Source organism: Pygocentrus nattereri, chromosome 6, assembly GCF_015220715.1.
Source record: "Pygocentrus nattereri isolate fPygNat1 chromosome 6, fPygNat1.pri, whole genome shotgun sequence".
NCBI lineage: Eukaryota > Metazoa > Chordata > Actinopteri > Characiformes > Serrasalmidae > Pygocentrus > Pygocentrus nattereri.
In genome coordinates, this window is record NC_051216.1 from 26,892,750 (window position 1) to 26,914,333 (window position 21,584).

General features: G+C 39.8%; 2 protein-coding genes across 6 annotated transcripts in view; one reads left to right on the top strand and one right to left on the bottom strand.

The window, feature by feature from the left end:
- The window catches only part of inpp4aa (inositol polyphosphate-4-phosphatase type I Aa), a 28,908-nt gene extending 22,147 nt beyond the window's left edge, over positions 1-6,761 (bottom strand). Inside the window, exon 1 of one of the 4 annotated variants that reach the window (XM_017704661.2) lies at positions 6,397-6,761. The gene's annotated coding sequence lies outside the window, so the exon portion shown is untranslated. The remainder of the gene's footprint in view (positions 1-6,396) is intronic. The other 3 variants (XM_017704659.2, XM_037539218.1, XM_017704663.2) reach the window with 3 other exon arrangements.
- A 4,781-nt stretch (positions 6,762-11,542) lies between these two features.
- On the top strand, positions 11,543-21,493 carry slc9a2 (solute carrier family 9 member 2). 2 transcript variants are annotated; one of them, XR_005130356.1, is made up of 12 exons: positions 11,543-12,577; positions 12,834-13,297; positions 15,109-15,359; positions 16,970-17,187; positions 17,498-17,697; positions 18,479-18,568; positions 18,757-18,827; positions 19,095-19,262; positions 19,378-19,489; positions 20,029-20,141; positions 20,230-20,317; positions 20,788-20,838. XR_005130356.1 is itself a non-coding variant. In XM_017704571.2 (12 exons), the coding sequence occupies exons 1-12, from the start codon at positions 12,298-12,300 to the stop codon at positions 21,174-21,176; spliced, it is 2,448 nt and encodes an 815-aa protein (XP_017560060.1). In that variant the 5' UTR covers positions 11,543-12,297; the 3' UTR covers positions 21,177-21,493. The 2 variants fall into 2 exon arrangements, 1 of the variants encoding a protein (XP_017560060.1); XM_017704571.2 differs by having other exon boundaries at positions 20,025-20,141; positions 20,788-21,493.
- Positions 21,494-21,584: the final 91 nt, after the last annotated feature.

Below are 21,584 nucleotides of genomic sequence, written 5' to 3' on the forward strand. Positions count from 1 at the left end.
ACTGCATGCAATATAATCAGTATTAAAATACTTACTCCTACACAGAATAACCCACAGTTTTTGAACTTTACTCTCATCCAACCTAAATGAATAGAGTGGTGTAGCAGACAGACTATTCCTCCAGAGCATTGCAGAGGCTGAATTAAGGCATCAAAATATGACCTCTATCTTCAACACCCTGCCTTATTGGCTTTCACTCAGTACTGCAGTCTGAATGTCCTCATCACAGACAATATAATAACTCTCTGTTTCTCTTCAGTCTTTTCTGCCATTCTTATAAAGCAGACTGAGTGTGAGCTATGTGATTAGGTGATTGATATACAGAGCGAATGTGGAGCTGTTAGTTTAGTACCAGACTGGCTCTCACATTATGAGCTCTTTCGCAGCTATGATGCAGAATGTAAACAAACCATGACAGCCTTGAATGCATCTTTCTCCCTCTTCTGCTCCCTCTCACTGTCCTCTCACGATGGCTAATCCTCTCCCACTCTCTCTCCTTCACTGTGCAGCCCTGTTTCAAGCTCTTCAATCTGTTCATCGAATGACCCCCTCTTGCCTAACTCCTGTCATCAAACATGGCTTACAACAGTGCCCTGAACCATCCATCCATTCATTCATTATTCATTTGTCTCACATAGGCAGAATTCAGCTTAAGGTATAAAAATACTATGGATGCACCGATATTTGGAATATGATTGTTGGTTGTCAACTGTAAATTGTAAAATATGATGTTTACATTTTTAAACTCATATAAACAGCAGAAACACACAGTCTTAAATACTATAAATATTTTTGTACAGCACTGGGGCAAAGCTACCCAGAATTCTTCTCTCTATAGGAAATATTTTCCATTGTAATAACAAAAATATGTGTAACCAGAAAAGACATTAGATATTAATGTTAGTGGCGCAATTTTCACCAATATCAATAAAACTGTGTGCATATCGGCTTATATTATGGGCAAACGATATATCAGGCAATCTCTAATTTATCAGCTATTGTATTTTTTTGTATTTTACCATCATTATTTCCCGGTAAATGTCATGTGATGTGATAGGAAGTAACTCAAGCCAAAACTGATCATCAATAATACTGAATGGCCTAAATAATGGGCTGGTTACTACACCTATTTCTAAACTCAAAGTAAAGACAAACAGACTCTTATATTTTAGATGAAGTGAAACTTTACTTTCACTCACCATCATTTGACACAAGAAGAGCACCTTAAAATCAAACACTCCTGTGACATTAAGAAATCACACACTCTTTTTTGTCTTGTCTGTGTTATTCCACAGATCTTATGTGCATCATGAGCATCCATAGAGTCAGTGCATTCATGTGTGAAGGCACTTCTGTATGAATGGCTACTGCCATGTTCTTATCTACAGTGCATTATAAACACTGCCACTTGGAGGAAATACCATATACCATGTCAACATCTCAGTATGTCACAACATGAAGCCTGTAATATACCCTAGAACACATATTAATTAATTAAAAACAATGATTATGGCATGCTAATGTGCATATGTCACAAACCAAGAAATCGCCTGTAGCACCGATCCTTGTTTTTGGCTGGATTCATATCAAAATATAATTAGAAGAGCATATCCATAAAATGCAGCCAACTACATTTAGTGATGACTCTTTATGTGTAAGAACAGGATTCTCCATGCTTTCCTTTCATCTTCATTTCTCTATTATTTTGCACAGTATGAATGAATGTCTGCTATCATGAGTACCCTCTTTAGTGTTCTTAACAAACAGAAGTGTGTACATTTTCAACCAACATTCTTTGAGATAAGTAAAAACAGAGAGTGGGCAGAAATGGGCACTTTAACATTAGAAATTACAGGGCTGCAGTCAGTAAGGGTATCTGTTGTTCATGCATGATTTAGCACTGTTTGTAAGCTATACAGACTATATCCTGTACAGACTGCAAAAAGCTTTACAGGAGAAGAAAAGGCCTGGTTACTACCATTTAGTTCCCATGACCACTGACATCCTCTGGGAATGTATTGTACCATGATTAGATCACAACAGTACATTGGCTATGAATTGGTCATCTGCTGTTATAAGTCCATAATACATGATCACTGCTGTCTGTGGGAGATCTGCATGGTTGGGAGGCCTAGTTTTGTGATTATATTGCTATATACAATTGTATACAAAAGTTAGAACATCCCTATTCAAATCATGTTTTTGTTGATGTTCTAATATGGTATTTTTCTGCACATATATTAAAGAAAATAAAATGTACAATATAAATGTGTCATAACTTTTGCACATTATTATTAGTATTTATATTATTATTTTCCCAAATATGTTAAAATAACCAATAATACACAAGCATGTCTCTGTAGAGAACATGTTCTCATTTAGAAAATCAATAAAACATGTAATTTAACCAGAAGATTGTAATGTAATTGCAACTTTTATTGTACCACATGGAAATGCATTGGGGAAGCAGTAATGTGATGTGGTTAAAGATAGTCCTGCATTATTTTGATCAAAACAATGTACTTTTGTTGGATTACACAAACACTTAGATTACATGAATACTTTGACTCACAGGTCATATGTAACTGTAATGAGTGCTCATAGCATACACTACAAACATTGTGATTGCAGCCTGCAGTGTCAGTAATGATGATAAGGTACTTTATTTATATGCATTTTATATTATATAGCAAAATCTCAGACAGCAAAGGCCAATAATACAATACCAATGTTTAACAAACTATATATTTTGCATAGTGGTCTACTTTCTAAAAGGCTTTTTGGGTGAGTGATCAGTGGAGAGGTCAGTGGGGAGGAACAGCCTGGCTGTCTTGCAGCTGTGGCTGTAAGGGATGAAGTGGACTCCCGGTAGGGGCACAGCAGGCCTGACAGATCCAGCACAGCAGGATCCCTCCCCACTCTAAAAGTACCCTCGGAACTGGATGCACTGCGGCTCTTTCTCAGTGCTATCTCAGTCTTTTGCTTATTAAGCCGTGTTTTCTCCTCTCTTTCAATCTCCTTGAATGTTTGCCTCAGCCAATTCTCATACATCAGAGCCTTAATAACACTCACTAACTGTCACTCTCACTTTAAAGACATATGCTTTCTAGACAGTTGTTTGAAGGTCGCAAAGTTTCTACTACACTATTGGGATCAAAGCCTAAAGACTTTACATGAATATTACAGATATACTCTGATTCAAATCTATAAAATCTCTAGATGTTGCTGTGGAGATACAAGAAGGTGAGAGAATGCAAACTGTACCTTAACCGGTTAAACCAAATCATGTACATTTGTGCTTTTTCCATGTTTTTCTCAGTGACACTGGATTTTCTTGGTTTTATATATGAAAACACTCATTTGAATACAGAAGCATTTGTTTTTCTGGCCCCACAAGGAGAGGTCAGAGTGCAGGGTCAGCTAAATCTGCTTGTGGCTATAAGGGCAGTAGGTTTAGACTCATTCATTTCTGCCACTAGCGTTGGGTATTGACCTAGAACTCTGTGTGCTTGTGCTCCTGTTTTACTGCAGCTGGAAAGAAATCTGAATCATTGCGCTTTCAGCTCTTTACAAAGGATTCTGTGAGCAGTACAATGATTTGGTGTTAAACTCTTATACTTTAGATCTTGAACTGACCATCACTTGGCATCATCTACAACCCCTTTTTCAAAAAATTTGGGACACTGTGCAAAATAAAATAAACAGAAACAGAATGCAGTCATGTTCAAATCATTTAAACTCTATTTCATTTAATGTAGCACAAAGACAACATATCAAATGTTAAAACTGAGAAAATAGTTTTTTGACAAATATATGCCTATTTTGTATCTGATGTCAGCAACATATTTCAAAAAACAAAATTTGTGCAATGCTAAAAAAACAACCAGTCCAACATCTCACAACTAATTAGGTCAGTTGGCAACAGGTCAGTAACATGATTGGATGTAAAAGGAGCATCTCAGAGAAGCTAAGTCTTCCATAAGTAAAGAGGAGGAGGGGTTCACCACTCTTTGAAAGACTGCGCAGGCAAACAGTGCAACAATTCAAGTATAACGTTCTCAATGTAAAATAGCATTTCATCATCTATGGAACATTATATCATTAAAGGTTTCAGGGAATCCAGAGAAATCTCTGTACATAAGGGACAAAGCTGAAAACCAGTGTTAACTAGCCATGATCTTCAGGCCCTCAGGTGACACTGAATTAAAAACAGACATGATTCTGTCGTGGAACTCACTGGATGGACTCAGGAACACTTCCGAAAACCACTGTCTGTGAAAACAGTTTGTTGCTGAATCCACAAATGCAAGTTAAAACTCTACCGTGCAAAGAAGATGCTGCCATCTTCTTTGGGCCCCAACTCATTTAAGATGGATTGAGACGAAATGGAAAAGCATCCTGTAGTCCAACAAATCAAAATTTAAAATTATCTTTGGAAATCATGGACAATGTGTCCTCTGGGCTAAAGAGGTGAGGGACCATCTGGCTTGATATTAGCATACAGTTCAAAAGCCAGCTTCCATGATAGTATGAGGGTGCGTCAGTGCATTTGCACATCTGTGAAAGCACCATTAATGCTGAACGATATATATACAGGTTTTGGAGCAACATATGCTGCCATCCCGACTAAGGCCTTGTTTATTTCAGCAAGAAAATGTCAAACCACATTCTGCATGTATTACAACAGCATTACTCTATAGTAAAAGAGTCTGGGTGCTAAATTGGCCTGCAGTCCAGATCTGTCACCCACTGAAAACATTTGGTGCACTATGAAATGAAAAATATGACTGAGGAAACCCTGAACTGTTGAACAGCTAAAATCCTATATCAAGCAAGAATGGGAAAACATTTTACTTTCAAAACTACAGCAATTAGTCTCCTCAGTTCCCAAACACTTACAGAGTGTTGATAAAAGAAGAGGTGACGCCACACAGTTGTAAACATGAACCGTCCCAACTTTCTGGAAACATGTTGCTGGCATCAAATTCAAAATAAGCATATATTTTACAAAAATCAAAATTTCTCAGTTTATATATTTGATATGCTGTCTTAGTACTATTGTCAATTAAACACATTGTTTTAAATGATTTGCATATCATTGCATCCCAACATTTTTGGAAACTGTACGATACACGTATTGTTACGTTCAATAGGATTTTCAACTCTGAGGTCAAGTTTCAAGATTCAAATGATAATAGAATAACCCTCGAATGTCAATCCTATGAAATGTATATGTCCAGTTTTTCTTAGTGAGGGTGCCCATATAACATATGTGGTTTATAACGTATGACATATAACATATGGACAGTGGTTTCCACAAAAAAATGGCAAAAGGGAGACCCTCAAAAGACAGGAATGTATCAACGAGTTATTTTCTGATAACTTTTGTTATAATTTAAGTTATAATCACTTTAAGTGATTTAGATTATTTACGGTTTGGGATGTATTGAGTCTGTTACGCCCTCAATATCTATCTATATGGCGTGCACATGTCCACTTTTATCTTTAAGTGTTACTTGCAAAGGCTGACTACAATAAAAATCATCACTGCTTGCTTTTGAAATGTTTCCAGTGAACAAGCCATTCTCCTTCACCAGTCAATAACTCTAAACATAACACAGTAGGCCTCCAAAACCTAGAGAGGGAGAACACTGGAACAGACCAGTAGCAACACAACGAGTGGACGCAGTTCCACACATAAAAAACAGAAGGAAACAATGAAGAAGAAGAAACGCTCGAACATTGAGGCGCTTGTCTTGACAAAAACAGCGGTACTTTCCTGCTGAGTGTCTGCCGCTTATAATGGACCTGCCTCAGTCATGATGATGTCAGGCTGTGGATGCACTACAGCAATTTCCTCTCAGGCCAAATGACCAGTTTTCCTCCGAAAACTGGCAGGAATGGAGGCCTTGCCCTTCTGAGTCAAAACAGCCGGTCTGCAGCAAAACGAATCCAAAGCAACTAACGCTGTGTGAAACAGGAAATTCGTGAGATTTACAGCTCATAGCCAACCAGAAACACAGCGCTGCACAGCCTACCAGCGAGTAACACGTTCGGCGAATTTAAACCTCAATGAACCGCAACATCTCGATTTCATATATTCGCTTTCTTAAAGGCAGTCCGTTAAATGAGTCGGTGGAGCGCTGTTGTCCAGTCATGCGCTGCTCTGCCGCTATAAAGAGCTCTTCCGTTCTGCTCCTGTAACACCACTCACAGCGACACAAGCCTTTGGAGAAGCGATACCATTTAAAACCGCCCAGCCTTTCCTACACCAGCACAACATATACGATTCGCTTGTTTATTGCTTTTCACACGCGCGATCATTCAGTCTATCCCATCCAGCCGCGATGCGAACCAAAGCTGGTCAGCTCCGACGATGAAGCAGAGGAGACTTACGCTTCGGTCACAGACTCGCTCCATGTTCACAACGTCTGTGGACCATCTTCTGCTGTTTTTAACACCTTTAATCTGCAGCTCTTACACTCGCTCTGTAATGTATAGATCTTCAGACTCGCCCTGTTACTCCGTCACTCGACTCGATGACGTCAGACTCAGTTCCGCCTCCGCCAGTCGCGGTTTCGCACTGTTACACCGACTGTGTGTGTCCGAGCTGGTCCATCTCACAACGCCGTCATATGCGCTATGAGTCCACAGGTCTGGATACACCTGCAGGTGCAGCATTTCTACTGGAATTAATGGCATTAAGAGGGAATAGCAAAGGCTGTTCTTTTTTGGAACCTTGCTGTGAGGATTTGATTGCATTCTCCACTCCAGCTCCACTTGCAGCTGTGGCTGTAAGGAATGAAGTGGGCTCCCTGTAGGAGCTCTCCACTCCAGCTCATCCCAAAGTTATGGGATGAAGCTCCTTCACTCCAGAGAACGTTGCTCCACAGCCCAAAGCTGGGAAGTTTATAGCCCTCTAGCGAGGCCTGAGACTTTAGATTAATCCAGATTATGTCATAATACGCTTTTCTGCATGTTTCAATACAAAGCATGGTCAGTGCTGTTTAAGTGGCTTCAATGCAGCACAGCATGTGAAATGTTAAATAAACTGTACTGTACTTATTGCTTTCTTGCAATTTGGCACTGCTGGTGCGCTATAGTGGTTCCAACATGTCAAACAATGGTTTTCACTCCTACTTTGACTGTGTTATGTAGGACAGTGTTGAATAAATGGTTCAGTCCCAGGGGTCGGTTTGTTGTGAACTGCTCTATTCTGCGCCACACTGGCAATGACTATGGAAACAGAGGAGAGGCGCAGCCACACTGCCGGCTAGTGGTCAGCACCAAAGACTGCAAACACATTGTTTACAAATGTAGCCATGGGTTCATTCATTGAACCCACACTGATTGAAGCTGAATGGTATGATGCCCAATGAAAAACAGAGTGTGGACATGTCAACATGTCTACTGCACTCTGAATCTACAGTGGTTACTCTACACCTCTGCTGTACTTTACTGGGCTATCACTCTTTATTTGATAAAAATCTCAGATCACGACTTTCAATATCACATAGTTTATTGCAGTATTGCTAAACTGCTTGATGATGTCATTAGAAGTGACTAGTAGCCCATCAAATGTTATGCTTTACAGACTGGTGATAAAGTTTAGCAGCAATAGTAGAAACAGTTATTCTTCTGCTATTGCTGTTATTCAGTACCAGTGATATAAGAAAAAGTATAATAGGCTCTTACTTACACTCAATTGAGGAAAAGAATTGACTGTTTGCTCAGCTTCATTATAGTCCTTCACATTTACTTTTTTTTTTTTTAACCTGTCATGTCTGGCAATTTTTGCAATCGGAATGGTAATCCGAATGTACTGATGTACCAAACATATTTGTTTTCACAAGAAAAGCTCTATAGGTTACTAAAGCCTATTCTTGTTAAAGTTTGTATTTTATTTGTTTGGCCAGGCCTGACAGGCAATAAAAAAGAGGACAGGAAAGAAAGAGAAGAAGGGAGGAAAGAAAAAAAATAAAATAAAATAAAAAAAATACAAATAATGATAATAATAATAATAATAATAATAATAATAATAATCAATCATAATAATGATAATTAAATAAGTAAATAAATAAATAGGGAAATATATATATATATATATATATATATATATATATATATATATATATATATATATATATATATGTATGTATATATATATATATATATATATATATATATATATATATATATATATATATATATATAATAGAAACAAAAAAGAAAGAAACAGAAAAAACAAATAAAATAAGTAAATAACCAGGCAACTAAAAAAAAAAAAAAAAAAAAAAATAAAGGTAGGGAAAAAAAACAATTATACAGAAATACATACATATACATATTCACATATCTATACATATGCATATACATATATACACCCAAACATAATTCTACTATTTGCTGCTACATACATACACACACATGTTCACATATCCATACATATGCATATACACATATACACCCACACATCACACACAATTCTACTGTTTGCAGCAATGTGTATATGTGTGTATACGCGTCCACGTGTCATGTGTCATGGAATGTGCTCAACAATGAGGGCAAGAAGCCGCAACCATGCCCCCGTGGTCCAGAGACAGATAGGGAAGGACCTGGGGGACCCGGACCATCCACAGCCCATTAGGAACTCAGGAGACCTGAGGCCACACGCTCCGATGGCCACCAGACGGAGCGCCCACAGACAAGGGGCAAGAGACCAGAGAGCCAGAGGCAATGAGCAGCCCACCCCCCCGGCAGGCCAACATCCCCAGCATGAGGCGAGCATGCGGCCCCCGAGGCCCCAAGCGCCCGAGAACGGCCGACCCCCGGCAGGACCCCCCCCATGCCAAAGAGGCCCAAACCACCCCCAGGACACAACCGCCAAGGGAGCAGGGCAGGGACAACGCCAAGATGTCCAGCCATGCACCCAGGGACCCACAGGACACCCATACCCCGAGGGGGGGGGGGGGTCTGGGGGGGGGGGGGGGGGGTGGAGTCGGCAAGCAGCGGGGAGCGGTGGGGAGGGGTAACTCCTGCCCACCACCATGTACCACAGATGTCCAGGCTCAGCAAGTCATAGACCCAGGCCCAGCTGTCCACACACACATGCTCACATGCACCCACACACACCCACACCCACACTCACACACGCCAGTCACCCACTCATGCACACACATGGAACATACATGGACTCACAGTGTCGGCGGGCGGACACCAGCACCCCCAAGGCCCTCAATGTCTAATGTGTAAATAAAATTGACGGGCAGGTAGCAGTGAGCAGGTAAGTGAGGTCATCTCAGCAGCGCCACCCACCATCCACTGAGTGACCCACCTGCCCCCCAAAGCCCTGTGTGTACTGTACTGTGTCATGAAATGTGTCATTGTAAGGGAAAAAAAAAAAAAAAAAAAGGGAGGAGTGAGACATCACGCAGCACAGCGAGCAGAGCCAGGTAGGTGGCCCTACTCACTGCAGCATGAGCCCCCCTCCCCCAGAACCCCCATGTGTAGTGTAATGTTTGACTGGGTGGGAGGAGGGGAAGGGTCAGGATAAGAAAAACCGAGAGGCAGAGAACTACCCCTCGGAGGAAGAGAGCCAGCTCGCGCTAGCTCACTAGGCACCCCGGTTTCCTACACCCGGCCGCGGCGCGGGGAAGGCCGGCCCAGGGCCTGAAGCGGCCACGGGCCCAGGACACCACCGCGCTCCAGGCCGGCCCAGGACCCCGCCCACACAGCTGACACAGCACAAAACATACACCCCCACACGCACACAAGAGATAACAATTATCGCACATACACATACTCACGATTACCATACACATACTCACAATGACAATACACATACTCACAATTACAATACCAACACATACAAACACACACAAATACATACCAACACAAACACACTCACCCGCAACAAACTTCACACCCACCCATACACACGCAGACACAGTGATCCTGGGTCCAGAACCAACCGGCCCTATGTGGTTGTCCCCCTACTCCTCCCAGGAGGCATCCAGAATCCCGGAATGCCAGACAGACACCCCGGCGCTCCCCAGACCCCCCACCACCCGGCGGTGCGCCCAGGGGGGCACAGACCCTTCCAGCGCAGGGAGGAGCCTAAACGGGAGACGGGCGACCCCAGGTGCCAAGGCCCCAGATCCCGCACCCCGGCCCACACAGAGGAGGCCAGCCCCCCGGGCGGGGCCAGCACCCACCCCCACGGGCCCCAGATCCCCACCCCAAGACCATGAGCACACACATCCAGGCCCCCCACCATCAACAACAGGGCCCGCACACAGAAACCGCAGAGCGGCAGCCCCCGTCTCCAGTCCAAGAGCCATCAGACACCCAAATATTGGATATCACAATGGAACCATATGGATAAGTCTTCATATATTGTCTGCCAAAATCTCTGAACAGGCATGCAAGACCATATAGCATGCATATAATTTTCAGTATAATTACATGAGCAGTTAGTGCATATATTTGTTTCTCTGAGGCCCATTTGGAACATTCTGTGCTCTGTATAATGTATTCTATGGAGAGTTTTGTGTTGTATAAGTTGTAAATTTACTATACATTTACTTTTTAATTCCTGTTCTCAGTCTGTGCTGTTGGTGAGCAGCACCTGGACTGCTATGCTGCATGTAGCTCACTTCCAAAAAATAGAAGAATAGTGTCTTAGAAACTTCAGTTTCATTTGTTGACATTTGCTGGATGTATGAAGGTCCATTGTAGTTCTATTGAAGTGACCCTCAGCCTTGGTTTTGAAGCCCCCCTGCCGTGCACATTTTTATGTTTTTTTTGCTCCTGTGTACATGATGGTCATATTAGAAAGTGTAGAGCATGGGGCTTCCAGGACCAAGCCTCAGAATCATTGCTCTAGGGAACTCAATACTTGAGGGTATGCTTTGACTGGGTACTTCACCTACTACTCCAGTTGAAGTTGCTTTTATGGTACATTGCATTTCATTTGACTGAGTAATGAGTAACATTTACCCAAAAGTGGTCTCACACTGTAAACTTAAATTTGTTGCCTTCACTTAAAAACAAAACACACACACAAAAAAAAAATCATACAAACAGGCTCAGGCTTAAATAATTTTATATGTGAGTTATAGTTAGTTTCTAATTTTCAGTAATCCACACTTCTGCAGCAAGTAAGACTAACTCTAACTGCCCATTTCTTTTTTTTTTTTTTTTTTTTAACCTGTCATGTCTGGCAATTTTTGCAATCGGAAGCAATATTTGCAATCGGAACTAACTGCCCATTTCAAATGGTGACCATTTAACTGGTAATACTCTACCTTTTCAAGTAATGCTTATTCTTGAATTGATTAGAACTTGAACTTGAATCAAATATCTAGGGTAATTTTTTTATTAAATTAAAACAAGTAAAACACCTCCATTACAGTAATCTGAGTGTCCCATACAGGTACCAAATGTGGCTTAGATGAGAGTATTACCACCCGTTTCTGATGACTCAAAAAGTTTGACACATGTCTGCCCTTCTGATTGTCTTTACAGCTCCAGACTGAACTGGTACACCTGACCACAGAACACCATCATGGTGAAAATAACAAAAGCATCCAATTTTCTCATTTAACATGAGGGTATGCTGTGACAAAAATAATATTTTGCAAAGAGAATTATATTTATAAATTAGGGAAATAAAGGTACTTAACATAAACCAGCAAAACTGCCAAGAATGCTGGGAAGCTGTCTGGGCAAAGATTTTTCAGTCTGTAGGACTTTTCCAGATCTTTAACTGGATTTACATGAGTAACCAAGGATTATACAAAAAATAGGAATTGTTCCTAGATACATATGAGCAATTTTAACAAATAATTAAAGTAAACGAAAAAGTGTTATGTTTTACAGTGCAGTGTCCTCAACCTTTACTGGAGGTTGGAGATATTGTAGATGAAGTTTGGCGAGGCTCACTTGATGAACAGTACAGTGATCCTGCTCTCCTATCAGGTGCAATCAGGAGGCCACGCCTATTAGAGTCTCTCAGACTTAAGTGAAGTGCAGGTGAATGCAGACAGCGAAGGGAAACGAGGAGGGAGCAACAAAAGAGCCTTGTACAGCATGCTAACACACTGAAGGACTAATTCTGGACAATCACGGGCTACTAATGGATTGTGAGTGTGAGGGGATTACTTTTTAAATAAATTGTTTGTTGGATGATTTTCTTCTTGCATAATCTGTTATACTGCTCACAGTGATTGGCTGTGATTAGAAAACAGCAAATTTCTTCTAAGATTCTTCACGAGGGCTTATACCGTGGATGAGAAGATGGGCTTTTTGTCTTACATCAGGCCAGTTTTTGCCATTTACATATCTTGTGCAGTGCTGGCATTGCTCGCTTTTGGAACTACCACAGAGGTTTCACCGAAACCAGCAACTACTAAGCCTCCATATAAATCTACAGCACTTGGGCCAATAAATACTGTTCCTAAGGTGTTTCCTGAACCAGAGAAGACCTACCTCCCCCTGTTCACCATCAATTACCCTCGTGTTCAGATTCCTTTTGAGATTACATTATGGGTGTTGCTGGCTTCATTTGCGAAAATAGGTAAGCAAACACAGCCTACAGTTGATAAGCAGTTTCTGTCACAAGTTCCCTGTGAACTTTCTTGTATTCTCCATTACTTTTTACCTCTTACATATTGCTCATGGAGAATTATTTCCCATGTAATGAATATGTTGAGCAGATTGTTTGACTTGTCTCATATTATTCCATTAAATATAACAACCCTTGAAACTTTATTTGGTATACAGGTACATTCAAACCCTACAGATTTGACCTTTTCTTTAACCTCTACAAACAGGTTTTCATGTGTACCATAAGATCACAATTTGGGTTCCAGAGACCTGCTTGCTGATTGCTATTGGCCTTATTGTGGGAGCCATTATGTACTCTGTGCATGAACAGCCTCCAGCCGTCCTCACCTCCAGCATCTTCTTCCTCTACATGCTGCCTCCCATTGTCCTTGACTCGGCTTACTTCATGCCCACTCAGGCCTTCTTTGAGAACATGGGCACAGTGCTGTGGTTTTCCATTGTAGGCACATTGTGGAACTCCATCGGTGTTGGAATCTCTCTTTATGGTGTGTGTCAGATCCAGGCCCTTGGGGTTCAGGACATCAACCTGCAGGAAAACCTGCTCTTTGCCTCCATCATCTCAGCTGTGGATCCAGTGGCAGTGCTCACTGTTTTTGAAGATGTGAACATCCATGAGCAGCTTTACATTGTGGTGTTTGGCGAATCCCTATTTAATGATGCTGTCACTGTGGTGAGTATTTGTGTAGTTAGATTTTCAAGCTCATGTATGGTAATGATTACACCTTGTTTTGCACCAAAGGACCGTCTTACTCATTACAGAATAATCAAGTGGGCCTTGTTAGCTTTGACTGACATCTAGGTCTGCCTTCTACTTCTGATCTGATGACTTGTGTTTCTTTGTGAGCCATGAAAGTATCTATACACGCTTAAACATAAAGGTTCCAGAGAAGGTTCCAGTGAAGGAAATGTTTTTTCAGTGCCATAGAAAAAAAAATTGGCACACCTTCCAATGGATGCTGTTTTAAAGAACCAATTTAATTTAAGATATATGAGTGTGAAGAACTATTTTACAAGTTAAAGAATTTTCAAATAATGTGAAATGGCTGTATGTGGGCTGCCCAAAGTGAGAAAGCTTGCTTTGGCCCAATGAAAAGTTACCCATCCCCCTCACTCAGTGAGAGAACAAACATATTTTTATATGATATAGCTTGTTAAATTGCTGTTTTACTTGTAAATTTGTATTTATTAAGTTTTAGTAACAAAAGATAGTGTAATGTTATAAAATACCAATTTAAAAACTAGGTTTGAGACCTACATACCTTCTTAATTTATACAATATTTTGTATTTTTGGCTCTTCACCACAAATGATTGGGCACCCCTATTCTATATCAATTACAAGCTTTTCTTTTACATACATGTAGGAACCTTTATTTTTAAGAGTGTAATCAGTCATACCTGCAACTACAGCTTCAGGGAATTACAGTAGTGTTTTGTCCAAAGGCTTTTAACACATTGCATTTATAATGAGATTCTACTGCATGGTTTTATACAGTATTTTAAATCCATTCCCATCCTCCTCTGTGTATAAATGCAGACCTTATTGGCATTTTTATTCATTTGTTATAACACTGTTATTGGTATTTCTGTTCACTTGCTATGAGACTCTGTTGCCCATTGGAGTATTTGACGTTTGAAAATGTAAATAATAGCTATTGAGAACTGTTGTCTGTACAACAGGTCACCTTTCAGTCTATGCAGCAGTTATTTGAATCAGATGTTATGCGATATGCTGAAATGCTTCTCCTGGGTTAATCTCTCTGTCAGTTTAACCTTTCTACCTTGCTATAGCAAACAAAACGAAGATAAACAGACACAGATGTCATACAATTCCACTCCATCTTTCAAAATCTGGAAGAAAAAGTGTATGAACAATGTCTGTCCTAAAGCTTTTAGCGATCTTTTGAGAACAGTGCTGTATTTGCCTTTGTTAGCAAGTCTTTTGTTTTACTCACAGTTACTGACAACAAGGGCAAACATTTGACCATGTAAGAGCAGGCGTGGTTGCCACCTGGAAACTTGGAGTTTCAGTCGCACAATGACCAGGCAAAGAAAAGAACTTTCTTCAGGCCAGGAAAATGCCTCCAGATTCAGAAATATCTACCTACAACTGTTTCATAAGCTTATAGCACGATATATAACTATTTTTTATTCTTTTTAACTATTTGTTTAAGATGTTTAACATTGGTAGAACAGTATGTAAATTTACCTATACCTGCCAACATAATCAGACGAGGATGACGAGGAATCAGATGAGGAAGCAGCTGTATTTTTCTTAGCAAAACCACATGTAGAGTAAAGAGATTATTTGTTTAGCACAACACTTGAATGTTAGCATTTACATCTTTGTTATTTTTCATTGTTTTTCTACATTGTTGAGAATGAGTTGGCAACTGAGTTGGCAACACTTTAATGTCTGTATGTGATATTGTCTCTCAGTATATGAAATACTGACTCATGTTTCAGATGCCCCCTTTTTTCAGGTGCTGTATAATCTCTTCAACCACGTGGCGGAACTGCCAGTGGTGGACGCTACAGATGTACTGCTGGGAGTGGTGCGTTTTTTTCTGGTGGGCATAGGTGGAATGCTCTTTGGTTTCGTGTTTGGCTTTGTGGCAGCTTTCACCACACGCTTCACGAAGAAGGTGAGAGAGATCGAGCCCCTTTTCATCTTCATGTATAGCTACCTGGCCTATCTGCTGGCTGAGCTTATCTCCATCTCCAGCATCATGGCGTAAGTGAAGTAGTGCAACACACACACACACACACACACACACACACACACACACACACACACACACACACACACACACACACACAAACCTATGCACATGCACTAATTCTTGGTATCTGGTCAAATATAGCTCTGTGCAAAGACATCACCCTCAATCTATCTGATTTTCAGTGAAACAATGCATTTAGTAGAAGTTATACATTTTTCAGGAGATATTTCTGAGAAGATGAGATATAAAAGCAACATGCACAAGGAAGGAAGGAAAACAGGTGAAAACTTGAGTTTCAAAAACGAAAGTTGAAAAATGATTAAAATAGAAAAAAAAGCAATAAAGAAATTGGGCCTAACAACTTTTCAAAACCTGGTAGAGAACCAGATCTGCACCCATCAGATACACAGTACTTTCAAGTTTGAGATATGTAAAAAGAAATCAAGCTACACTCAGAAAAGCTACCCTCTAAAAAAGAAATTCCTCCTTCCACTGTGAGAAGACCACTCAACACTATGAGTCTAAAAGGATGTGTAGCTATCAGAAAAAATGTACTGTGCAGGTTTATTTTTCAAGGACAAACAATTTCAATATACCCTCAAAGGTACAACAATGGTTTTAAAGTCCAACTGTGTACCTTAAAGAAGTTTTTCTCTGGCAAAAGGTACATATTTTTACCTTCCTAAGCAAGAGAGGCTATTGGAGTCAATACAACTTAAAAAATATATAATGTCAATGGAATTTGGTAAAATTATGTTCCCTAACCAAAGGTATTAAAGACGATTCCTTGAAGGTATCACCCCGGTGACAGTTTGGAAACTGCACTTTCAGGAAAAAGGTATGAAACTGTGACTGGGGCAATATCCTTCATGTCACCAGGGTGGTACACTCAAGGGTACATCTCAGTACCTTTAGTCAGGGAACATAGTTGTACCATAATCCATTGTATTGATTTGACACCCTGTCTCATTTCCAGGCTTTTTATTTTATTGTTCTGTTTTAAAACATTAGCTCATGAAAAAGTACAAATATATACTTTTCCACTGGGAAAGATTTACTTAGGGTACACAGTTGGACCTTAAAACCACTGTTGTGCCTTTGATCGTACGTTCATATTGTTTGTACCTTGATGGACGAAAAATATACCTGTATAGTACCTAACAGTCAGGGCATCTGAGATGTGGAGGAACGTGTAATGGATTGATGGTATATATTTGTGTTATTACTTGGACTGTGAGGAGCAGAAAATGCAACCAACTTCTAAGAAATTTGGAAGTATGGAAAAACATCCCAAAAAATGAAAGCAAGTGTCCTGAAAAAATGGAAACTAAACACAATGGGTGAACACTCTATATATTTAAAATTTAGATTTTATAGCTGTTGGGACTTATGTGTAGTTTTCTGTTATATGTATATTTTCTGCTTTTTTCTTTAAAAATGAATAACGTGTACTTAATGGTTGTTTTGACTGGAAAAAAATGAATGGTGATCTCTTGCGTTTGCAAGGTACTGATGTTGCTAACACACCCCAAAAAGACAATTTTCGCACTGACCACTGAATACGCAATCAGCACACTGCATTGTCTGTATGTCTCTGATGGTTTTATTATAATATCATCAGCATTGTGACCTGTGCCTTGACCATGAAGTACTACGTGGAAGAGAATGTGTCCCAGCGCTCGTGCACCACTATTCGTCATGTCATCAAAATGCTTGGCACAGTGTCAGAGACACTCATCTTCTTCTTCCTGGGTGTTGTTACCATAACAACTGATCATGAGTGGAACTGGGGTTACATCCTCTTCACTCTGATGTTTGCCCAAATCTGGAGAAGCCTGGGTAAGGGGGTTAAGCTTGTGTTTATATGTGAGACATTCGTCATGCAGAGTCAGTCTTTGCAGCTGCTTCTGTTGAGGTGTAATATAGCAAGGACGTGGACTAATTCATTCCAAGCAAAAAAATAAGTAAAGATCAATTTAAGGATCAGTCAAGATTTTAAGACATCCAAGGCATTGTAGTGTCATCTTCAAAAGCATTTAAGATCATCTTAACTATCATTCAGAGCATTCAAACTGATGCTTTATTAGTTTGTTCAATGATGCAATGAATGTCAGTCCTCATTAATCTGTCCCCATTTATTGTCTTTCAGGCATCGTGGTCCTAACACAGATCATTAACCCTTTCCGCACCATTCCGTTTAACTTTAAAGACCAGTTTGGTCTTGCCTATGGTGGTCTTAGAGGGGCAATAACATTTGCCTTGGTCTACACTCTTCCAGACACTATTGTGCAAAAAAAACTTTTTGTCACAGCCACAATTGTCATCATCATCTTCACAGTCTTCATCCAGGTAATCAGATAATTAGGCTATTTAAGAATTTATCCATGACACAGCACATCTTAGCCACTGAACTGGTTTATGTGCATGCAGTCTCCAGTGAATTAACAATAATGTAATTCTTCTGTCATTTGAAATTTTGAAGGCTTATAATGTTTACAGTAATCAAAGTGTGGGCCAATGAAATTAAAAGTTTTTTTTATGCCAGAAAACTGAATCATTTTCCTGACAAAGACTGAGTATAAACAGATATTAAGAAGACTAAAATTTTGCTTAAGTTAATGAGTCAGCAAGGTTAACAGTGAATTCTAATTGCAGTGTAACTTACAGTGATGGTGATTGGAACCAGGGGTCATGATGTCGGCAATGCAAATGAAGCCATTTTATTTACTATCCAGGACAATCAGTAAACTCAGTCAGTGAGTTTTTTTGATGTAATGCTGAAAATTATAAAATTGTAATAAATCAGAAAATCTAAGCTTACTTTCAGTCCTGTTTTGTCTCATGACAACCTTCGTGTACGTTTCTGCCATAAATTAATTAAAAATATCTTTTAGGCTAAAATCTTTATCTTAAAACTACCATAAAACATTCATTCAGGTATAAATATTTTCATATAATTGCTTTCTGTGAGGTGGCTTTTAGCAGCATTGAATTATTTAATTTCTCCAGAATGGTGCATTCACACTGACTTTGTTTACACACTAATGATTAGATTGTCAGGACAAAACATATTGCAAATTGATTGAACTCCCCTTTAACCTTATACATTATTATCCCTTTTTATTTGTAGGGTGTCAGTATAAGGCCAATTATTGAACTGATGAATGTTCGTAAGACCAACCGGAATCTAGGCACCATCAATGTTGAGATCCACTCAAGGGTAGGTAATCAGTGGAGGACGTCCTGGTCTATATTATTAAAGCATTCCTGGCATAAATGATGTCTGACAATCCAGCTTGATGTTGATGAGTAGAGATAATTTGACATTAAATGTTCATCTGCTCTAAGAAACAAACTTTCACTAGTCATGATCAAGTTGCCTTTTTGTGCCTTTCTGCTGTCTTTCAGCTGATGGAACATATCATTGCGGGTGTAGAGGATTTGTGCGGACAATGGAGCCACCATTCCTTGAAAGATAAGTAAGTATTTGGTCTGTGATCACAAGATAGGGTTGCACTAGAAAACTCAGTAATTTCTATGAAGTGATATATTTGAAGGCAGGCTGTAACACTTGTCTGTTATTCAATAGCTCTTGTTTTTAGTAGGCAACTTTATCAAAGCCTTTTTTCCAATTCATATACAAATGCTATGTTCTTGAAACACAACTTCAAAGCTAATAAACGTTTGCATAATAATCAGCATGATTCATAACAACTATAACGTCTGGTTGCCCATATCTTGTTTAGGTTTATGAGGTTTAATAACCGTTACATTCGTAAGATTTTGATCCGTGATGACCGCCCTGAGTCAAGTATTGTTGCGCTGTATAAGAAGTTGGAGCTTCAGAATGCCATGGAGGTTTTGGACACAATTTCTGGTGATATCAGTGCAGCACCTTCGCTCATCTCATTGCAGTATGTCTTTTCTTACTAATTCTTTATTTTCTGTACTGTGCATAGTGTTAAATCATCTTAACACGTGGTAAAGGCAAAATCATATTTGTTTTGTTCTCTGTTTTTGCTGTTTTAGTGAGGAGAAGACTTCTAAGAGTTCTTCTAAACCTAAGAAACCATTCTTGGCATCTGATCTGATAGCCATGCATGAAATCCTGTCAAAGAACATGTACAAGATCAGAGAGCGGGTGAGTTTCTCACTTGTGTCAATGTGAAAGTTTAAATTAGCTTTAACTGCTGTTCATTTAGATACAGTCTGAGCCCAACACAATGCTGAGCAAGACCAACATGTGTCAAGCGTCTCATTGTCAGATTGTCGTCTGTCCACATACCTGTATTAATTTGGATTTTTGCACTCTTTAGGAAAGTGTGAAAATATGACAACTATCTGTGTCTTTAAAATGGGTTAATTCTCACTTTGTAAATAAGTAAAAATTCTTAATTTAAACATCGTCTTATTATGCTTCCTCTTTAAGCTCTAATGTAATACAACACGCATTCAATTGTTCCTTTAACAGACGTGTTCTGTTAAGATAATTAGTCAATATAATTGCATTGTAAGTGAGTATATAACTATTATATATTCATTTTCTATGCACTTTTTACATTTCTAATCTGTGATAACAGAAGCGTGACTGAAATAAACAAATTTAGTCACAAATGCAAAAGGAATATTTTGCCCCTGTTTAAGTCTGAAGTGTAAAGTGTCCTTTACTCTCTTAGACAGTGTCCTACACCAATAAGCATGCCCTGCCCAATGACAGCAGAGCCAGAGAGATCCTGGTCAGGCGGCACACCAGTATCCGACGTAGCCTCAGAGCTAGAAGCTTCCAAGGCTCAGTATGACCTTATTCTTAGTGCATCATGAAATGCCACCTTACTTTTTCATATACTAGATCAAATTCTACTTTACTTCTTGCTCTGCCAGGAAGCGATGAGATCCCAGAAGTACTTTTCTCTGCCTCTGGGTCAGAGTCTGGACTACAGATCTGCTGCAGAGAGATTCTGTCACAATGGTGAGAACAATGTGCAGTGTGGTTTGTACTTATTTTGCATACAAGTAACTAATTTGTGCTTTTTGAGTTAAATACTCAAGGACACACCATTATTTGCTCTTCCTTGATGTATGATCTACTCAATTCAGTTATGTAATTATATCATATCCATTGTTGAACAGCTTCATTTGTAGATTAGATTTCACAAGAAGTTTTTCAGCAACCCAATCAGTGTCATAGTCATACTTGCCATGGCTGCCTTTGTCATGTACTTTAAAGAACAGTGCTTTACAAACCTGGTCCTAGAAGCCCTGGTCTGAATATTTTTGGTTTTCTTTCTACTCGAACACATCACATCCAAGTAATTAGCTATTTAGCAAGATCTTTAAGAGTTAAAAGTACATGTGTCAGGGCAGGAAAATGCTATTTGTAGGGTGGGGTACTCCAAGACCAGGGTTGGGAAACACTGGCTTAGATACTGTATTTTTCAGGCGATGGTGACACTGCCTTCGAACTCAGCTCTTGGTCAGCCAGACCCAGGTCTAAACAGCCTCGGCTCTCCTCATCCAGGACAACGAGACTGGACACTCTCACAGAGGTGCACTCTGTGGCTAGTGTTGAGGATGAAGTGAGGGAAGAGCAGAGGGGACCTGGGCCATCCCACGTGAGCTCCAGTTCCACTGACTCCAGACCGCGAGCTCCACACCAGCGCTACGGATCATCAGGCAAGCTTAGCATTGTAGACAGTGATGCCGAGGCTGAAGAACAGCAGCCCGTACCTCCTCCATCAGCATGGATTCCGGAGCCCCCTGACCAGGGCAGCAGTGGTCCACAGAATCCTCTGCTACGAAGAGCTCAGTGGAAGCCACAAGATCAGTAAGGCATGTAGAGCTGTGAGTGGCATAGGAATTCAAGCAGGATGTTGTGGTTGGTATGTTGTTACTCTGACAAAAGAGGTGAAGAGGTCCACACTGGGCTTTTTGGATTTATAAAAAACCTTTTTTATGCATGTTTATTTTTTTGCAGTATATAAAATAATCAGTTTATATATTTTTTATACCATTCACTAATTAAAATCATTAGAAATCAGAAAACATTGGTATTAGAAATCCTGAAAAAAGACCTATATGTAGTTGGGATAAACAGGTCTGGAAAACATTCTGCAACCAGTTTAAATTTAACTCTTGATTTGCTGTAATTTTTATATCACATATAACAAAATGTAAATGTTTTCTATTTTCTGTAACAACTGAGGAATGACATGAAAAATCTAGATTAAAAAGCAAAC

Coding starts and splice junctions, on each gene's coding strand:
- slc9a2 (XM_017704571.2), top strand. CDS start 12,298: ATGGGCTTTTTGTCTTACATCAGGCCAGTTTTTGCCATTTACATATCT. Junction 17,698..18,478: donor TCTTCACAGTCTTCATCCAG/GTAATCAGATAA, acceptor TTTTATTTGTAG/GGTGTCAGTATAAGGCCAAT. Junction 19,490..20,024: donor TGTACAAGATCAGAGAGCGG/GTGAGTTTCTCA, acceptor TTACTCTCTTAG/ACAGTGTCCTACACCAATAA.